Source organism: Erythrolamprus reginae, chromosome 1 (genome assembly GCF_031021105.1).
Source record: "Erythrolamprus reginae isolate rEryReg1 chromosome 1, rEryReg1.hap1, whole genome shotgun sequence".
Lineage (NCBI taxonomy): Eukaryota > Metazoa > Chordata > Lepidosauria > Squamata > Dipsadidae > Erythrolamprus > Erythrolamprus reginae.
The window spans coordinates 280,596,225-280,615,769 of NC_091950.1; the positions used below are offsets into that span (position 1 = coordinate 280,596,225).

At 37.6% G+C, this 19,545-nt stretch overlaps 1 protein-coding gene across 1 annotated transcript in view; it reads right to left on the bottom strand.

Annotated features, from left to right (window-relative positions):
• Nucleotides 1–2,687: 2,687 nt before the first annotated feature.
• The window catches only part of IMPG1 (interphotoreceptor matrix proteoglycan 1), an 87,764-nt gene continuing 70,906 nt past the window's right edge, over nt 2,688–19,545 (bottom strand). Inside the window, exons 13-17 of the mRNA XM_070764165.1 lie at nt 15,545–16,056; nt 13,118–13,337; nt 8,750–8,960; nt 6,138–6,204; nt 2,688–4,873 (exon numbers count right to left, since the gene is read on the bottom strand). Of these exons, the coding sequence (XP_070620266.1) occupies nt 6,171–6,204; nt 8,750–8,960; nt 13,118–13,337; nt 15,545–16,056 (977 nt within the window). The 3' untranslated portion in view covers nt 2,688–4,873; nt 6,138–6,170. The remainder of the gene's footprint in view (nt 4,874–6,137; nt 6,205–8,749; nt 8,961–13,117; nt 13,338–15,544; nt 16,057–19,545) is intronic.

Consider the following 19,545-nt stretch of genomic DNA (forward strand, 5'->3'; position numbering starts at 1 on the left):
CTGTAGCCAAACCCAGAATCTTCTACAGTTGTAATGTCTTGTAAAACATATAGACAGTGTTGAGCACCTCAGATAGAGCTAAGGTTAAAACAGATGAACATATTTTAAAATAATAGAGTGGTCCTTGTTGCTCTATGAGCTTGCTTATTTTCTTATAGACATTTCATTACCCCAACTAAGTAACATCACCAGTGCTAGTAAAGGGTGCTGTTGTAACATTTTTTTTATATTTTAGATTTAGATTGTCTTCGATGTGTGTGCAGTTATACAGTGTTTTCCTGAAAATAAGACCATGTCTTATATTTTTTTGAACCTTGAAATTAGCACTTGGCCTTATTGCTATGCACTCAAAAACCTGATGAGGCTTATTATTGGGCGATGTCTTATTTTGGGGGGGAAAGGATGGTTAATATAGTGGGAAAACAGTTGCTAAGGAGTTGGCACTATGATGCAAATTGTCTAAATTCCCATTAGAGGAGGAAATGAATTTAAAAAGATATGACATTATTTTCTATAAAATAGTAACTGAATTTAAACATGTCTGGGATAAACATATATCCATTGTAAGATAAAATACAGGAAATAGTATAAGGGCAGACTAGATGGACCATGAGGTCTTTTTTCTGCCATCAGTCTTCTATGTTTCTATGTTAATGAACAGGCACCAATGGATTTCAGCATGAAGGTGAATCAAAATGCCAGGTCCTCAACAGAAAAAAAAATAGAGACTTGTTGCTTCCTGCCTATTTGTGATATGAAAGCTCCAAGATACAAAAGTAGGTACATCACCAGATAATACATTTACTTGTGCAGCTGCGATGTAGTTTCAAAGTACAGTAAGTCTTTGGTGATGGATATTCAACCTCTGCAGGCCATCATATTTGCTTGCATTTGCTAAATGAGGAATATACTTATATCAATCTATTCTAAATCTCATAAAATATCAACCCTAGTTCCATAACCAGGTAGATAGAGTATCATGCAAAGGCTTAGGTACTACCCATCAAATTTAATATTTCAGTGTACTACATGAACAGAAGCTGATGTAACTTCTACGTAGGTAGTACAAAGTTAAACACAACGACTTTCTACCAAATTCAATTGCATACTTAAATATTTACGTGCAAATGTTTACCAAACCAAAATAAGGAAAAAAATTGACATCTTTTTAATCAGTAACCATAGTATCACCTTTCTCAGCACAGTTTCCAAATAGCTAAAGTGTTTGTCTATTCTTATTTTAGGAATATTTTTCCTACTCTTCCTTGCAGAATTCAGAAATATATCTCTTGTGTGTTACACGATTGATTGTCAATATTATTCTGTTCTGGAAACTATCCCTTTTTCCCCCTTCAAGAGATCATGCCTGATTTGGAGATAATTTTCTTGCTGAAATATCTAATTGAATGTAGGATATTAGCTTCTAAAATGCATTGACATTTATTTGAATCCATCTTTTCTTTCCACCTGTCCAATATTTGCTGTACTACAGCTGCAGCACAACTCCAAAAATATAATAGAGACAGCCCTGTACCAACAATGTGTTCTTTTCTTCAAATGCTTCCTCATTTTCGTCCAAATTCATATTAGTATAGCTGATATTTTAGGCTTATCAAGATTTTCTTTTGATACGTGAGATGCTGACTTTTGTGATAATTTTAGTAAAACTGTTTTCCTTCTTCCAAGAAGATAACCATTGTATATTCAGTGCTATTATATAGAGCAACTCCTCCAGAGACCGGTTAACCTTCCAGCAAGTTTTAATAAACCAGGTATTGTTGATCAGTGTAACATATAATAGATCCTTCCTTCCTTCCTTCCTACCCCTTTAACAGTAAGCCATATTAACAGTTTTCTTATTTTCATTTGGTAAATAAGGGTATGCATTCAAATATGCAGAAATATGTCATGGTTAATTTTGTACAATGCAGAGATTGTGTCGGCTTCTATTCCCTTATGTATACATTGAAACATATGTCGACCAGCAGTACCGAAGTATAGCATACAATATGCAGCAGCACAATATTTTTAGTATTAGTTTGGAAATGTTATTATCTGTAATTGTATCTCTTTCATCTCTGGTTTATTTGCTACTAAACTTTTCCAAGTACTTTGTCAAATAACTTTGTGTACTGCAAATTATAACAAAATAAATCCACTCTGTTGATCTTTCTGCAATATTTATTTTAAAAAGAATGGGAATGCTTGGGAAATATTGACACTTAGATTTGTTTGCTTTTTTTTAGAATGATATGCCAATTATAGCAGATAAGTAGAAAATGTTTGCTATTAAAGTAATCTGGCCTTGAAAAATTGTTTCAAATCTTTAAAATATTAGGCTAAACTAAAAGACAATGAAAATTGGAATTATGGAAGGATGGATATTATTTTTTTAGATTTTTTTTCTAAAGTTCTAATGCACTTTCCTACAATGCCACTGAAGTTGGTTATTATGTAAACAATATTTAACAAATGCCCAAATCTAGTAGTTATTTGCTTCACTGCATTGAGAAAAGTGATTTGGAAAAAAAATCCAGAATCTAAATTTCTAAGATGCTAAAAATATTTCCGTGTTGCTGCCATATTTAAAAAACATTCATTCTTCTAAATAACAATGTCAGAGAGAAAAATAATATGTATCTTTTTCAAATGATATAGAAAAAACATTTAACTAGAGATACAGAAACATATTTAATGACTTTATTGATATACAAAATATTCTTCTCCAAATATTCTATAATTAACACTGGCCTATGATAAATAATGCTTAGGAACAATTAATTCATGTTTATAGTGTAAACATTACTTCTGCCATTTGAGTAGAAACTGGTATGAATAAACACACAGAAAATAGCCCCGAAACTAACCAGCCAACCAAAATGTAACATTAATAAGTAATTGTAAGTACATAGTCACCATGGGTGCTTGATGTATACGAAGCAGGATACTGTACCTCTAGATGTGTCCCATAAGAGAGTAACTCTTAGTTGTATCTTACACTTGCAGTGGGAACACACTAAGCCTAACTTCTTAACTCATTCAGCAAACTAGAGCTACTAAATCAGGGCAACCATTAAAATGCAGCAAAGGGATATTGGTATCTTCTTAATCTAACCCTCAAAGTAGCAACAGTATATACAAATTATCCCAAGAATAAAATTGTCTTGACACTAGAGTATATCCATTGAAGTTTACCTTTTAGAGAGATAGGCATCTTTAGAAAGCAATTGCCATTTTACTGCTTAGACAAGCTGTAATGCCTAATTGTGCATAGAAAAGAAGATGGTTCAGAGTACACAGATTATACCCAGAGCAGAAATACACTTGAGCATTAAAGGACACCATCTGTCAGAGCATAAGGAAGTAGGGAATGCTAAAGTATTGTAAAACCTTGCTGCTTATAGCTCTCATTCTATGCTCCTCTATTTGAAGGTGATTGTGGCTTTGATCATGCCAATTGTGTAGTTTAGGGAGAAGGTCCATTTCATTAGATCTGAGCTGCTTCAACATTAGTGAAACTGAAGTTGATCATCTAAGGTAGGTTTGTCAAACTTGCGGGCCGGATGCATCATGCACTGACCACTCCCACCCCTGGTTTAGTAAAGGGGGGAGTCACGATAAGTCCTGTGATGATGATATGATGACACAAGTTTGACACCCCTGATCCAAGGCAGGTTATGTCTCATGAATGGGCACACCTGCATTACTGCCAACTTGTACCAAGCTTGTTTGATTGTGGAGTTATTTAATTTAAATTTATATATTTAAAGATAACACCAAACATATTTCTTCCTAAAGGCAGCTTGATATTCACAGTCAGATTATTTTAAAAAAACCTTTTAAATTCAAATAATCATAACACTTTGAGTGATAATTATTTTTTGGGAGGTCTCCAGTCTGATTCTCCAGTTACTACATTTGAAGTATTGTTATATTATTGATCATCTATGTCAACCTGATGCCTTTTTAATTTTGGGATAGTTTATCAATACAGTCAATCCTACAGTTAAAAATTTATTGTTAAACAGTACTGTCATTAAGAGAGGCATCATGTGACTGCACTTGATTTTATAAGCATTTCGCCACAGTCATTAAGTCAATCACCCATGATCATTAACTGAGACATCACATAACCATTACTTGTGACCTCCTGCTGGCATCCCTGTTAACTTTGCTGATTAGAACATCTTCGAATCCCTAAAATGGGAAAATTGCAAATGGCAAACACATGACTGTAGGATGCTACAACTATTGTAAGCGCAAGGACCCATCGTGTCAGTGTTGTTGGAACTTTGAACACTCGCCAAGCAAACGGTCATAAGTCAAGGACTACTTGTAATACCTGGACTTGACTTACAACTAAGCAACAAAAATATCAACACTGGATATCTACTAAATCTACCTATTGGCCTTCCAGAAAGCGGTAAAGATCTGGCTTTTCCGACAGGCCTGGAGCCGTTGATCCTATGGTGTAACCAGCAAGCTCCGGCCATGAACAATATGAAGGGGTTTAATTGCTGTATCGTAAATTGTTTTTAAACTGTTTTTAGAGCTTTTAGTACTATTATTGATGTTTTATCATTTCGCTGTAAGTCCTTAGGAAGTTCTGCGGCATAGAAATTGAAGAAATAAATAAATTATTAAATAAATAAATACGTTACATTTAGCATTGCATTTCTATGCTATGAAGTTAAACAGTTTTGAGGACATTAATTGCAGCTTCTGCCTTTAAAAAAAAAAGTTAAAGAGCTAAACTTCAGTTAAAATGTTCCATATTTTTCTGGGGAAGAGAAAGATGGATTTTGCGGTTGTCCTTCTTCCTCAAAGATTCCACTGAGCTTCCATGTTAGAAGAGGTTCTGTTCCTAAAGCACCTGTAGAAACAGGGTTCATGAAAGGAATGCAAGGTTACTTAAAGTAGGAATTCAGTGGTGTACATCTATGCGGGAAAAATATTAGGGGTGTAATTCTGCTGCTTCTCTAAAGAAATTCAATCTCTTCTGTAGGCTGGGGATCCCAAAGACAAGCTTGGCAAAATACAGGAATACAAAATATATGTGTTCTGTCAGGCTCTCTGGTAGAATCCTCCCAAAAATTCACAGGTACAAATTTCAGACACACACACGTTTGAAAATTCAAAACAATGTTCTTTATACCGAAAATTAAAATAAACTAAGCCCTCTTTTGGTATAGCAAAGAGCACTCGTCTCCAAACAAACTGGTAATTTGTAGAAGTCCCTTATCAGTTCTGTGATACTTAGCTTGCAGCTGTGAGGCAATTCACAGTCCTTCTTTCACAAAGTGAAACACACTTTGCTCTGGTTTAGTTTCAAAGCGGGGAAAAATCAGCACACAAAAAGTCAAAGTCAGTAAAGCAGTCACGAAACACAACGATCAGATAATCCTCCACAATGGCCAAACCCACAGGGTGCTATTTATAGCAGCCTCACTAATTACCACAGCCCCACCCAACTACAGGTGGCCTCATTTTCTTTGATAATATTCTCTCAGTTGTTGTTGCCTATGCATCGCTCTCCACATGCGTGGCTGTATCATTAACTCTTGTTCTGAATCCAAGGAGGAGCTAGATAATTGATCTCCTTCTGAGCTGTCTGCCACACTCTCCTCCTCCCTGTCACTCATGTCTTCTTGGTCAGAGGAGCCTTCATCAGCAGATTCCACCGGGGGCAAAACGGGCCTGCAGCATGTGGATGTCTCCCCCACATCGACAGTCCTTGGGGCAGGAGCTGGGCCAGAGCTAACCACAAAAATATGGGTTGGGGAGTAAAAGTTCAATAACAACAACAGATAGGTGCACTGTTGTACCTGAAAGACTAGACTGGGGACAGATAACCCTGAAGATACTACATACAGTATCTATGTGGTCAACAAGAGTTGACACCAACATGATGGCACATCAATAAAATCAGTAAAAAGCATAGCACGTAGTGCACTATGTAATAAGCCTGAATATCTCTGCCAAAAATGACCATAATTTAAATGATATATTTTAATTTAGCAAAGGCAAATACAGCCCATACGAAGGATTGATCCTAAGTTTTAATGAGCCACATGAAAGTATGTAAGCTGTCCAGACACTACTAAAAAGGCATTTTTGTAAAAAACAAAATCACAAACCTTCATGGTCTCTGGAATTCAGGCTTTCAGATGCTAACTTGTTATTTTTTGTTTTGTATCCTGGGGCCTATGAGGGAAACAAAGGTTTGTGAATTAAATGTTTACAATTACAAGCCACTAGACTCAAGACCCTCTTGAGACACAATGTCAGAAATATTATCAGATAATTTCATTACTGAGAAGGCCCTGGTATGAAGCCACTGCAATGAAGTGTGTCAAACCTTATTACACTACCTGGGTTAAGAAATGTTAATCAGAATATGGAAACAGAGTAAGAAGATAATTGAAAGACCAATAGTGAAAATCAGAAAAGCATATTTTGAAGATGAATGATAATATAGAAACATAGAAGACTGACTGCAGAAAAAGACCTCATGGTCCATCTACTATTTTTTGTATTTTATCTTAGGATGGATCTATGTTTATCCCAGGCATGTTTAAATTCAGTCACTCTGCATTTACCAACCACGTCTGCTGGAAGTTTGTTCCAAGGATCTACTACTCTTTCAGTAAAATAATATTTTCTCATGTTGCTTTTGATCTTTCCCCCAACTAACTTCAGATTATGTCTCCTTGTTCTTGTGTTCACTTTCCTATTAAAAACACTTCCCTCCTGGACCTTATTTAACCCTTCAAGGACTACCTGTAATACATGGACTTGACTTACAAGTAAGCAACAAAAATATCATAAACACCGGATATCTACTAAATCTACCTATTGGCCTTCCAGAAAGTGGTATATCAATGTGCTTTATATCAATTCCGAGGAGAACCTGGCTGAAGCCATCTTGTGTTGCCATGAAGCCTGAGGAGAGGGAAAGTAGATAGCCCAGCTACAGTCAAAACAAAAAACTTTCCTTTGGGAACCAAGGTCATTGAAACAGGTGGCTAATGAAAGAAGAAAGGAACCTGCCTTCCACCTTCATTGGACAAGTGACACCTGTGAGGGAGGGAGTTTTACTCTTCTAATTAGGTGAAAACTGAGGAAACTGTCACAGTTGGTTTTCACTGACTGTGCCGATGTGATGTATCCAATAAACATGTTCCTTGAGGAATCGACCTGCTTCGGAGTTCTGATTTCAAATGGGTGCCTTACTCGGAACCCCGACACTTCATTTTGTAAAGTTACTCATAAAAACTTATACTATACTGTCCATTGCAAAATTTATTGATGGAATTGTCATGGAAAGAATGATGTCTGAATCTGGTTGGGTTTTTTTAACTATGGGGATTTTTAGTTGTAATTCTATACGGATTTCTATCATGTGTATACTACTTGCCACCCTGAGTTCCAGGAAAAGGGCAGCATAGAACTCAATTGAATGAATGAATGAATGAATGAATGAATGAATGAATGAATGAATAAATAAATAAATACAACAGGATAATTTGATTAGGATGTCGTTTGGCGGGCCCCAGGGGAAGAGCCTTCTCTGTGGTGGCCCCGGCCCTCTGGAATCAACTCCCCCCGGAGATTAGAACTGCCCCCACCCTCACTGTCTTTCGTAAACTACTTAAGACTCACTTATACCACCAGACATGGGGGAGTTGAGACACCTTTCCCCCAGGCTTTTTTATATTTTGTTTTATGTTTGGTATGAATGTGTTGTTTGGTTTTTAAATATGATAGGGTTTTATATGGTTTTTTAATATTAGATTTGTTCTACTATAATATTGTTTTTATTATTGTTGTGTGCCGCCCCGAGTCTTTAGAGAGGGACAGCATACAAATCAAATAAATTATTATTATTATTATTATTATTGTTGTTGTTGTTGTTATTATTATTATTATTTATACTGTAGTGACTGAGAGGTGAAGGAGGACCTCAGAAATGTAGAACTTGGTTGTGGTAGTATAGTAAGAAAAGGTTATTGAGATGTGTGAACATAGGAAGAGTGGATCTGCTTGTCCCCAGTTAGTCTTCATTTTGCATTTCTGTTGTAATTTCATTAATCAATTGATGGGGCAAAGAATGAGGGTCTTTAAGCCAAGCATCAAACACTTTGTGTTATTGAATCACATAGGTCACAGGTGTCAAATGTGCCGCATCACGTTGCCATCACGTGATGTTTCGTGACATTTTTCCCATTCACGGAGCTGGGGTGGGTGTGGCCTGTGCATGACACATCCTGCCCATAACCACCAGTTTGACACTCCTGATGCAGGTGCATGAGATAATTAAAAATGGCTGCTAAAGCTATTACTGTTTCATTCTGCAGACTTTATTAGGTAGATTCTGGCTTTTGAGCAATATTCTGTGCCTGAGCTGATTTAACACCACAATATTAAACAAAATAAATTGCATTTGATTATAACCTCACATAAATGCATCTGGGACTAGTCAGTACACTTGTTTTGACCAGCAGTATATCACCAGAGGTTCAGATAAAGCCTCACTAGTCCAATTCCCAGAAAACCTGTAACTGGAGAGTTTGAATGGGAAACTTCATTTAATAACAGAGCACAAAACCTGCATGCAGAACGTTCTCTTTTCATACCAAGACAATCCAAGTAAACATTAATGCTGTCTGACAATTGCAAAATAATTGACACTGCACTTATCCATGGTACCATCAGTATTCATGATCAATTTTATAATAACGGGACATACCTACACACTGCTCCTCTTCCTGGAACCAATTCGCATTTAGTACCGTTACCACAAATGTATGGCTCTGTCTCACATATGCTACGGCAAAGTGGACGACCTTTTCTTACATAGCCTGGTTTACAAAGACAAATGGCCTCCTTTGTCCAGTCATTCTTCAGGCACCGTGAGAATTCATCACATGCCAAGAACTTGCAAGGGTCCGCTTGATCCGCTGGAATAGAAAAAAATATTTTGAAATGGATTTCATTGATACAGGATCACGTGGACCTGGTAAATCTGTATGGTTGCTAGAGAAAGCTATGTCCATCATAGCTCCCTACTGTTGCTAATAATGTGAGTGAGAAACAATAGAGTGAAGTCCCTTCTTCTTAGCTTTCACAAGCCGCAGTGATGTATTAGTTCAGTAATTTGGTATTACTTTTATATTTTTTTTAGATAGTTATCAGCCATATTTTACAGGAGAGGCCTTCTTCTGAAGACGAGGGGAGCAGGGCCTCCTTCAGAAAACTTTTGGAAAGCATTGCCTTGTATGGTAAGCACCAGAATCACTTTACCCTTCTGGACTACCGCCCCAAATGGTTTCCCACCCAGGCTATTGCTGTACATCCACAATACAACCAACTCAAAGCTCCCTTGATGAACTCATCAGGGTGTAAAGTAAATGACGTGTCATTGCAAAGAAATGTGGAACACACTGGCTGTTGATCGTGGTAGACTTTGTTTTATAATATGTAAGGACCACCCTAATTGTGCCAAAATTATTGTCCCTCTGTTACCAATATGATAGGTATTCATTCCTAAGCATGCAACAAGAATTCACGGCTATTGTTGTAGCAATAAATAAAAAGAGAATGAACTCCTAGCTGTTTCGATTTCATATTCTTGTTATCTGTTGCCTAGTAATTAAATTCTTGAATGAGTGCATTCATATTAATACTGCCTATATACTGTGACCATCCAATTAAAATGGCATTAACAACTCTATGAAAGGCTATGGGAGAAAAAAATTGCAAAGCTGGTTTAGAAATCAAATAAACTGAAAGGCTATTGGAGGGTCACAATAAATTCACTCTTTTTGTCTAAGTGGTTTATCGTATTCCATAATAGGTGAACTATTCTAACAATAGTTCAATTTCATCCTACTGCATTTTTCATGGAACTATGGACCATTTGCCTGCATTAATGCAACAAGCCCAAATAGTAAGCCATTAGTACAAATCTAATTCTCTTAATAGAAATAGATGAAAGCAATGTTTGGGTTTTTGCAGTGGGACAGGGAGGAAGGTAGTATAATTTGACATCAACAGTATTTCCAGTGTTCTGGATCATGAAACTGAACAGAGATATCACAAGAGCTCAGAGACCATTTTAAGATTGTCTTCCAAAACTCATCAAACAATTTTCTAATTTCTTCTATTCTCCCTGGAACTATTTTCCATCCATGGCACAACAATGGAAGAAATGGAAACAGTGGAATAGGAAACAAAACTCTCTAGTGTGTCAAATAATATGGAACCTTGAAGAGACCTTACTTGACTCATTGGCAGCAACATAACATCTACAAGACAACAAGGCAGCATATCAGGAAAAAAGGAAAGTCAACAGCCTGACCTGTTTTTTACTGTTAAGTCATGTCAATGAAGCACTTTTTTTTTCTGTTTTCAGTTCTTCTCCCCCTTAAAAAAAATGTGTGCTAAATCAGAATAAGTTTCAGAAGAAGTACTTTTATGTTCCCAATCTCTTGGTTTCAGCTTTGGTTGGGCTGTAGCTTTTTCACTTTTTCTTGCAATTCAATTGATTAAACAATGAAGGCAGGATACAGACTTCTAATACCATTCCAGAAGAAGATGCCAGCAAACCTTCTTACGCTACCAAAGAAGAGTATGCCCAGAATGGAGATGGTGGAAGGAAGAGAGACTCTATCTTCAAACATGTCTCCCACCACTCAGTGCCTCGATGGCGCAGTGGTTAGAGTGCAGTACTGCAAGCTACTTCTGCTGATCACTGGCTACCAACAGTTTGGCAGATCGAATCTCAATAGGCTCAAGGTTGACTTAGCCTTCCATCCTTCCAAGGTGCGTAAAATAAGGACAGATTGTTGTGGGGCAATATGCTGATTCTCTGTAAACTGCTTAGAGAGGGCTGCAAAGCACTGTGAAGCGGTATATAAATCGAAATGCTAATGCTATTGCTCTTTTTTCTGCACTTTCGTTTTTCACCTAGTGAAAATCTGAAGACTGGAGTCATCTTCAAGCATCAACTAGATTTTATGTTCTCCAAAACAGGAAAACTAATTCTTTATTTTTAGAAATAATTCTGACTTAAACTCGTCACAATAGCCTTAATTTAAAGGTCTGCTTACTCCTTTCTTATTTCATCTCTGACTGTGATTACATGCAGATTTCAGGATTTCGACACCCTAACTCCTTTCCCTTGTCTCTTCTGTTTTACTATCTTGCCTGGTTTTGATAAGCAATCGCACAGGTCCTTCAATAGCAGAATTTTAAGAATGGGATTGCACATCCATTTTATTCAGTGTCACCATATCTTTGAATGGTCACTGAAAAAATGGACATAATCTGAGGACTACCCAGTTAGAAAGGGAACACCTTTGAAAACCTGTCTTGCACTTCCTTGTAGCATCAATATTCTAATTTAAAGATTGCTAAATGAAGGAGATTCCAGCACTCTCATCAAGTCAACCTTTCAATCATAATGTTGGCAATATCAATAGAATCATGACTGTATTGATGTATCACTGACAATTTTCTTCAACTGAACATAAACTTGGTGCACAAGTATGGTGCTTTTGATCCGTGAAAGGGTGAGAACAGAAGCTCATGGCAAGATGTATACCAGTCATGGCGAACCTATGGCACAGGTGCCACAGGTGGCACGCAGAGCCATATTTGCTGGCACGCAAGCCATTGCCTTAGCTCAGCTCCAATGTGCATGTGTGTGCCAACTAGCTGATTTTTGGCTTGCACAGAGGCTCTGGGAGGGCATTTTTTGCTTCCAGAGCGCCTCCAGGGGGGATGGGGGAGGGTGTTTTTACCCTTCCCGGCTGCAGGGAAGCCTTTGGAGCCTGAGGAGGGTGAAATACAAGCCTACTGGGCCCACCAGAAGTTGGGAAACAGGCCATTTCCAGATGGCCTCCAGAGAGTGGGGGAAGCTGTTTTCGCCCTCCTCAGGCATAGAATTAAGGGTACGGGCACTCGCGCATGCATAATAGTGTGCGTGTACTCTCTTTTGGCACCCGAGGAAAAAAATTTCACCATGACTGATGTATACCATATTTTTATGACAAAAAAAAATTACAAGGGATTGAAAAACAGGATTCTTACAATCCCTGGCACTTCAACGTCTTGGCTTAAGTCTAATTATTGCCTAATTTTTTATACCATCTCTACAGGCTTCACTGCACCATCAGTCCATATGTTCTGTTTGCATATCAAGGGAGTTTTTTTTGCTTGTTCTTCCACTTTCTCAAACGTGCAACTCATTTTCCCTAATTAAGAAGTGCAATTTTACACATATATGCAATTACCTATTCAGCTCAAGCAGATAAACTGTATTTAGTATGGTTTGTTGTATAGCAATCTGCTAAAAGTTTCAGCTCATTACATCATAAGTCTGAAGTGAAACTCAAGGAAGGAAATACTGCAGGCTTGGTGAATTGAATATCAATGGAACAAACAGTAAAATGAGCATTTATCTGTGTAATAATTTGTTGATCGGGTTAGTATAATCATTATTATTTTATTATAATATTCTATAATTATTATGCTTGTTAATGGGGTGTTGCTTGCTATTAGGAATTGGATATTGCTATAGCTTTGGTTACATTGGTATTGTACACTGCTAGGGCTGGTTTGATTTGAAGAAATGGATGAATGAATAAATTAAACGAATAAATAAAAATTTCTCAGTTCTATAATTCTGAGAAAAGAGCTTGTTAAGATTCACCTACTATCAAATACAGGATCAGAACAAAAGCAGCTGAAAACAGTAGAGATGTGGATATAGTAACATAAGTGTTGAAAAACAACTAGTGTTGTTTGTATCATATCACAAGAAAATGAAAGCTTTTCAAATGACTTTAGATATGTTTCTGGAAACTACAGTTTCCTCAAATATTTTCTAATGTTCCATCAGATATTGGACCAGACAATGGAGAAAATATCAAAAATGGAGTAGTTCCACCAACAATAAAGTCTCCCTTTATATTATTTTATAAGCTTCCTCAAAATATACTGCACTCCATGTAGTTTTACTAAATATTTATCTATTTGTTTATCTATGAAGAACAACGTACAGGACTTAGAAGAAAGCAATATTCTCCTGTTTCTGTTTCACTTTTTATATTACCTGGCTCTATATCAAGAGAAGAGCTGTCAATTTCCAAGTTAAGACGTTGAGCAGCTGCATCACAGAAATCTTCCAACACGCAGTGAACAGCCTCTGTGACATTGTATGGCACGGACTCCACAAACTTCATTTTGCTATTTACAATCACACTTCCATTGCGGAAATTCAGTATTTCCAACTGTTTAAATCCTGTAAGATTGGATTCTAGGTAGGGAACCAGCTGAAATAAAGAAAATTATGCCATTGATGTCTCCTGCACTCACAATGGATTTTGAGAAATACAAATTTAATCTGTTTCGTTGATGCTCTTAGCTGATTTTACAACTAATATCAAGTCAATTTTCTGAATTAGCCTTTCAGTGGCAGCTCTCAAGATAGCCCCTTTAAATTTAAAACAATCAAGCAAGATGGCTACAGTGCTCTTTTGATGCGGATTTCATTCATAGAATGCAGTACAGTTAAAAAGAAATCATTGACATTTAAGTCTACTTAAATATAAATTACAGTTGCATGAGTGTTTCCTTTAATTTCATATGGATTTTCCCTACAATAGTTATTCAGGTAGAAAGAATGAGCTACACATTTATGAGACATATAAGCAACAAAATATTGGACTAAATGGGACTTTGTCTGATCTTGTAGGAATAATAATTATTACATTTTTATATAAATCTGTTTGTCACTCCATTTGACATTCCACTGATTTGAGTTTCTATATTATACAAAATATTGTTGACATATACTTCCATGGCAATGATATAATAAACATTCGATTTCACTCTTATTTGCATTGAAACATAATATGAAATATATATTTTGACAAAGAACTAGATTCATAATCATTTGTAAATTATTATGCTCTTTGAAATGCATGCATTTTAATGGGATTGAACTGTAAGTACAGTAAAACCAATACAATATTGTCTGTTACTATTTTCAGGTCAAAATAAATATTATAACCTCAGACACACATTCCTTTCCATTAACTTGTATTCTCACACTTGAAAAAAGCAATAAATTCATCTTCTATCACTTTCCAACTTTTCTCCCTTCCTAATTCATTTTGGCATCAGAACTGGAAATAAAATTGATTGTAAACAGTAGGGATCCAAGAAACTGAAAATACATCCCAAAATAGCATTAAAAAATCTCAAAAGTCTAAGCAAGTTAATTCTGGCGGGGAAAAACCATAAGACAATCTCAGAGCTTTATACTAATCCTTCTTTTTTTCCTTCCTTCCTTCCTTCCTTCCTTTCCTTCCTTCCTTCCTTCTTTCCTCCCTCTCTTTCTCCCTCCCTCCTGGAAGGAAGAAAAGAAGGAACGACAAATAAACAAGTAGCAATGATTAATCACCATTGTACTGTTGCTAAGAAAACATGAATATATACATGTTGTCGCTAGGAGTCAATGCAAGGGTGAAATGCTCCTGGTTCATTCGTGCCTGTTGGTCATATGAGAGCCAGTTGTGAAAGGAGTGTCAGGCTTCGCCCACCTGCCCAAACTCCACCATTTGGGTTCTTTTTACCCTCTGCACATGTGCAAAGCCTTCTGTGTATGCACAGAGGGTAAAAGAACCCAAATGGTGGCATCTGAGTAGGTGGGTGGAGCCTCGCGCTCCCTTCACGACCAGCTCTCCTACGATCAACAAGCATAAGCGAACCGAGAGCCAAGATAAACTTGAGGAGCAGTACATAGAATTGAAGAAATAATACATGAAGGTTGAGACTATAAGGAGAAGGAACCCTACTTTGAAAGCATTTTTCGCTATCAATTCAATTTGGTTTTATTTTTTTATTTTTTAAAAAAATTATTGAAAAAAAATTGATTGACTTACACCTATACATTATATTACATTCAAGAAAACAAAAGAATGTATACACAGAACAAATATGGGGCGGGGGGGGGGGAAAGGACAAAGAAAAAGGGAAAGAAAAAGAAAAAATACATTTAAAAACAAGAGAAATAACCTTGTTCTCTCTTTACTTAATTATTTTTGCTTATGTCTTTCTATGTCTTTGCAGTACTTCATATTGTTGGCTTAATTACTTTCAAATTCATTTTACTATACTGTTGTATTATTAATTGTTTCTTGTACATTATATTAATAGTAAAAAATAAAATATCAAAGCTAATTACAATTTATATGAACAATTCATTCTTAATCAGGTTAGTATAGCTCATTTTCCATAACTGAACAAATATTAAAGTCATTTTTGTTATCTGAAATCTGTCCTATCCAAACATATTTGATCTTAGTTTCTTTAATGTCACCTTGATGTGTTATATTGAAATTATCTATTTCTTAATTTTTTGCAACCAATTATACCATCAATTTGTTTTTAATGTGAGGTATAATGTTCTAAGATTTATCTTAGGTGTGCAGGTGAGAGATTATCCACAAGTTCAATACCATCCTTTGTCACCTACCAGCTGTACGAACTGTTGTTCAAGTGCTTTGTACTCAGGGGAACTCTGATTGAAGAGGTCATTGGAAAAACGCATGTTGGTCACCCGCAAGCTGAAGAATACCACCAGCTCTTGGCCTTGGATTGCAGCTGTCATGGAACTTGTGGTTATATACTTCAGGGTGGGAGCTGGAGTCATACCTGGAGTTTCTGGCAATGTATGGTAGCCACTTCCCTCCTCCTCCACTGCCACTGGGGCCATCGTGTCAGTGATAACTAAGTCAGTTGCAACGTCCTGTATTCCCATATCAAAATCAGTTGAGGTTGCCCACATGGGGCTTGTGGCTTCAAAAAATGGGTCCATGTCAGTGGAAAGGCCACTGGGGGTATCTGCTGTCAATAAAACCAACGGATCTGTAGGCTCTAAAAGATCATCTCTTGGAAGAACGGTGGAATGAACGACAGATGGCACCATGGTCAAGGGGAGCAAATCCACCTCTCCTGAAGATTCCAGTTCTTCTGTAGTCTTTTCCTCTAAAAAGAAAGTAACAGAATTACAGAGTTGGAAGGGACCTTGGAGGTCTTTTAGTCCAACCTCCTGCTAAAACAGGAGACTCTATACCAATGATGGTGAACCTTTTTCCCCTCGGGTGACAAAAGAGCATGTGCATGCGCACATGGGTGCGTTCAATGAATTCAATGCCTGGGAAGGGTGAAAACAGCTTCTTCCACCCCCCGGAGACCTTCGGGAGGCCAGAAATGGCCTGCTTCCCAGCTTCTGATGGGCCCAGTAGGCTGGTGTTTTGCCCTCCCCAGGCTCCAAAGGCTCCCCTGGAGCCAGGGGAGGGTAAAATGCCCTCTCCCATCCCCTCGGAGGCTCTCCGGAAGCCAAAAACACCCTCCCAGAGCCTCTGTGCAAGCCAAAAATCAGCTGGCTGGCACACACATGCAGATTGGAGCTGAGCTAGGACAACAGCTCGTGTGCCAGTAGTTATGGTTCTACGTGCCACCTGTGGCACCCGTGTCATAGGTTCACCATCACTGCTCTATACCATTTCAGACAAAAGGCTGTCCAGTCTCTTCTTGAAAAGCTCCAGTGTTGAAGCACCCACAACTTCTGAAGGCAAGCCATCCACTGGTTAATTGTCCCCACTGTTAGGAAGTTTCTCCTTAATTCCAGGTTGCTTCTCTGTTTGATTAATTTTCAACCATTGTTTCTTGTCCTGCCCTTTGGTGCTTTGGAGAATAAGTTGACCCCCTCTTCTTTGTGCTAGCCCCTCAAATACTGGCATACTGCTATCATGTCACCCTAATTCTTGTTTTCTTTAGATTAGTCATACCCATATCCTGCAGTTTTTCTTCACGTGTTTTAGTCTTTGATTATCTTAATTGCTCTTCTCTGAACTTTTTCTAAAGTCTCAACATATTTTTTATAGTATGGTTACCAAAATTGGTTGCAATATTCCTAAATGTAAAATTTTGCTTTTCTGCACATTAAAATTCATTTTGTTGGATAGGGTCCATTGTTCACGTTTATTTGCAAAGGATTACAAAAATAAGCCAAAAGAATAAAGGAGATATATAATATTGCTATTTAATTATTGGTGTAGGATTATATCTTAAATGGGAATATTAAAGAGTTGAATTTTGCTGCCAATGCAGGTTAAAGTACATAACCTTAATCCTATTTTCTTACATACCAGCTGTTTTAACTTCAAGTAATTTTTATAATCTCCTATCTGTGTTGAGTTTCTGAAATCTCCTATCTCTCCTATCTGTGTTGAGTTTCTGAGATCAATGTTTAGTAAATGTCTTGTGTCTACTCAGAAATAATTTCCTCTTAAATTTATATTTTCTTTTTAATTACGCTTTAATTCTTGCTGCAATGATATTTTGATATACAAGACTTCCTTTATAATCACTTGTCATCAAAATACTACAAATCACTGTTTTCTTTATTAAAATGTCATGTATTACTAAATATTCAGAAATTTTAGTTCCAGTTTGTTGACATCTTCCTCTATTATAACACATCTACTTTATCTAGCTTTATCATTATTTATTTATTATTATTATTATTATTTATTAGATTTGTATGCCGCCCCTCTCCGAAGACTCGGGGCGGCTAACAACAACATAAAAGACAATGTAAACAAATCTAATATTAAAAACAATCTAAAAAACCCCAATTTGAAAAACCACTCATACATACAAGCATACCATGTATAAATTCTATAAGCCTAGGGGGAAGAGAAATTTCAATTCCCCCATGCCTGACGACAGAGGTGGGTTTTAAGGAGCTTACGAAAGGCAAGGAGGGTGGGGGCAACTCTGATATCTGGGGGGAGCTGGTTCCAGAGGGTCGGGGCCGCCACAGAGAAGGCTCTTCTTTTGGGTCCCGCCAAACGACATTGCTTAGTCGACGGGACCTGGAGAAGGCCAACTCTGTGGGACCTCACCGGTCGCTGGGATTCGTGCGGCAGAAGGCAGTCCCAGAGATATTCTGGTCTTATGTTGTATATGGTGCAGTCTTTTAAAATCTTTCCGGGAATTCTAATCCAACACTTTTAGCACAGGTTGGAGGAAGACATATTTAAAGATTAATGTATTAATTTCATTTTTTCTGGTAAATGGAGACTTCTTAATCTCTGTATAATCCAATCTGTTCTGCTGTGAAGAGAAATGGGTCGAGCTCTCGACAAGGTTGGGAAGATCACTTATACAGCTTCCATTCATACACCTCATTCCTGATTATATCTTCCCAAACAATCTTTCTCAGGGCCATAATACAAATAGTCTGCAGCACTGCAATCAGCAAAACAAAGTTGTACAGTAAATGAAGATTCAAATCAGAAAACAGAAGTCACTATGTAAAACAAAACAGCCAAACTTGTTCAAGTAGCAGTGGCATCTCCAGTTCAAAATTATCTCAGGGAAATTACAGAAGAGACAAAGGATGGGGTGATTTTCCTTTGTTGAAGCTGTATTTCTAAGCTTCGGTGACAGAAGCATGGGGCATTTCTGTGTGTGGGTATTTTAGGCAGCTTATGGAATTAATGTTTCCTAATGAGGATTATAAAGTAAGAGCAGTATCACTGAAGTCTATAAAAGCACCAACGCAGTATAAGTCTAATTAGATAGCTACAAAAAACCCCGAGGGCAATTATAGCAGGTCAGTTTGCTGTAGTTAAATAAAACAAGTTGAGCTTTCTGTTTATCAAATCCTAAACCCGTTTGTAATCCAGTTAAGATGAATGCCGCTTAACAACAACAACAAAAATCTATAGGCTGCAATCCAACATAGAATTAAAGCTGATTTTCTACATTAATTAGGAATCGGTTTTAAATTTAGCTTTTTCAGGTTATGATAGTAAATACAGTATGCTAGATTGTAGGCTTTTTTTGGAGTCGAAAAGTAGCACAACTTTATTTCATTTGGCATATGTAGGCAATTTTTCAATAATTCACAAGTTAGTTTGCTGGAAATTCCTACGTGATAAAGTAATACAGTAATACCTCGTCTTACGAACCTAATTAGTTCCGGGGGCAGGTTTGTAAGACGAAAAGTTTGTAAGAACTTCAATTAATCCATGCAATGAAAAAACCCCCGCAAAAAAACACCGCCGTCCGGCTGTCACCTTTTGAAACAGCTGGGGGGCTTCTCAGCGGCCTCCCAAATGCTGAACGCCAAACCCAAACCTCCGGGTTCGGCATTCGGGAGGCCTCCGAGAAGCCCCCCGGCTGTTTCAAAAGGTGACAGCCATACGGCGGGGCTTCTCGGCAGCCTCCCGAACCCCGAACCCGGAGGTTCGGCAAAAGTTCGGGTTCGGGAGGCCACTGAGAAGCCCCGCCGCCCGGCTGTCACCTTTTAAAACAGCCAGGGGGCTTCTCAGCATCCTCCTGAACCCAAACGCCAAACCCAAACTTCCGGGTTCGGCATTCGGGAGGCCTCCGAGAAGCCCCCCGGCTGTTTTAAAAGGTGTCAGCTGGGTGGCGGGGCTTCTCAATGGCCTCCCGAACCCA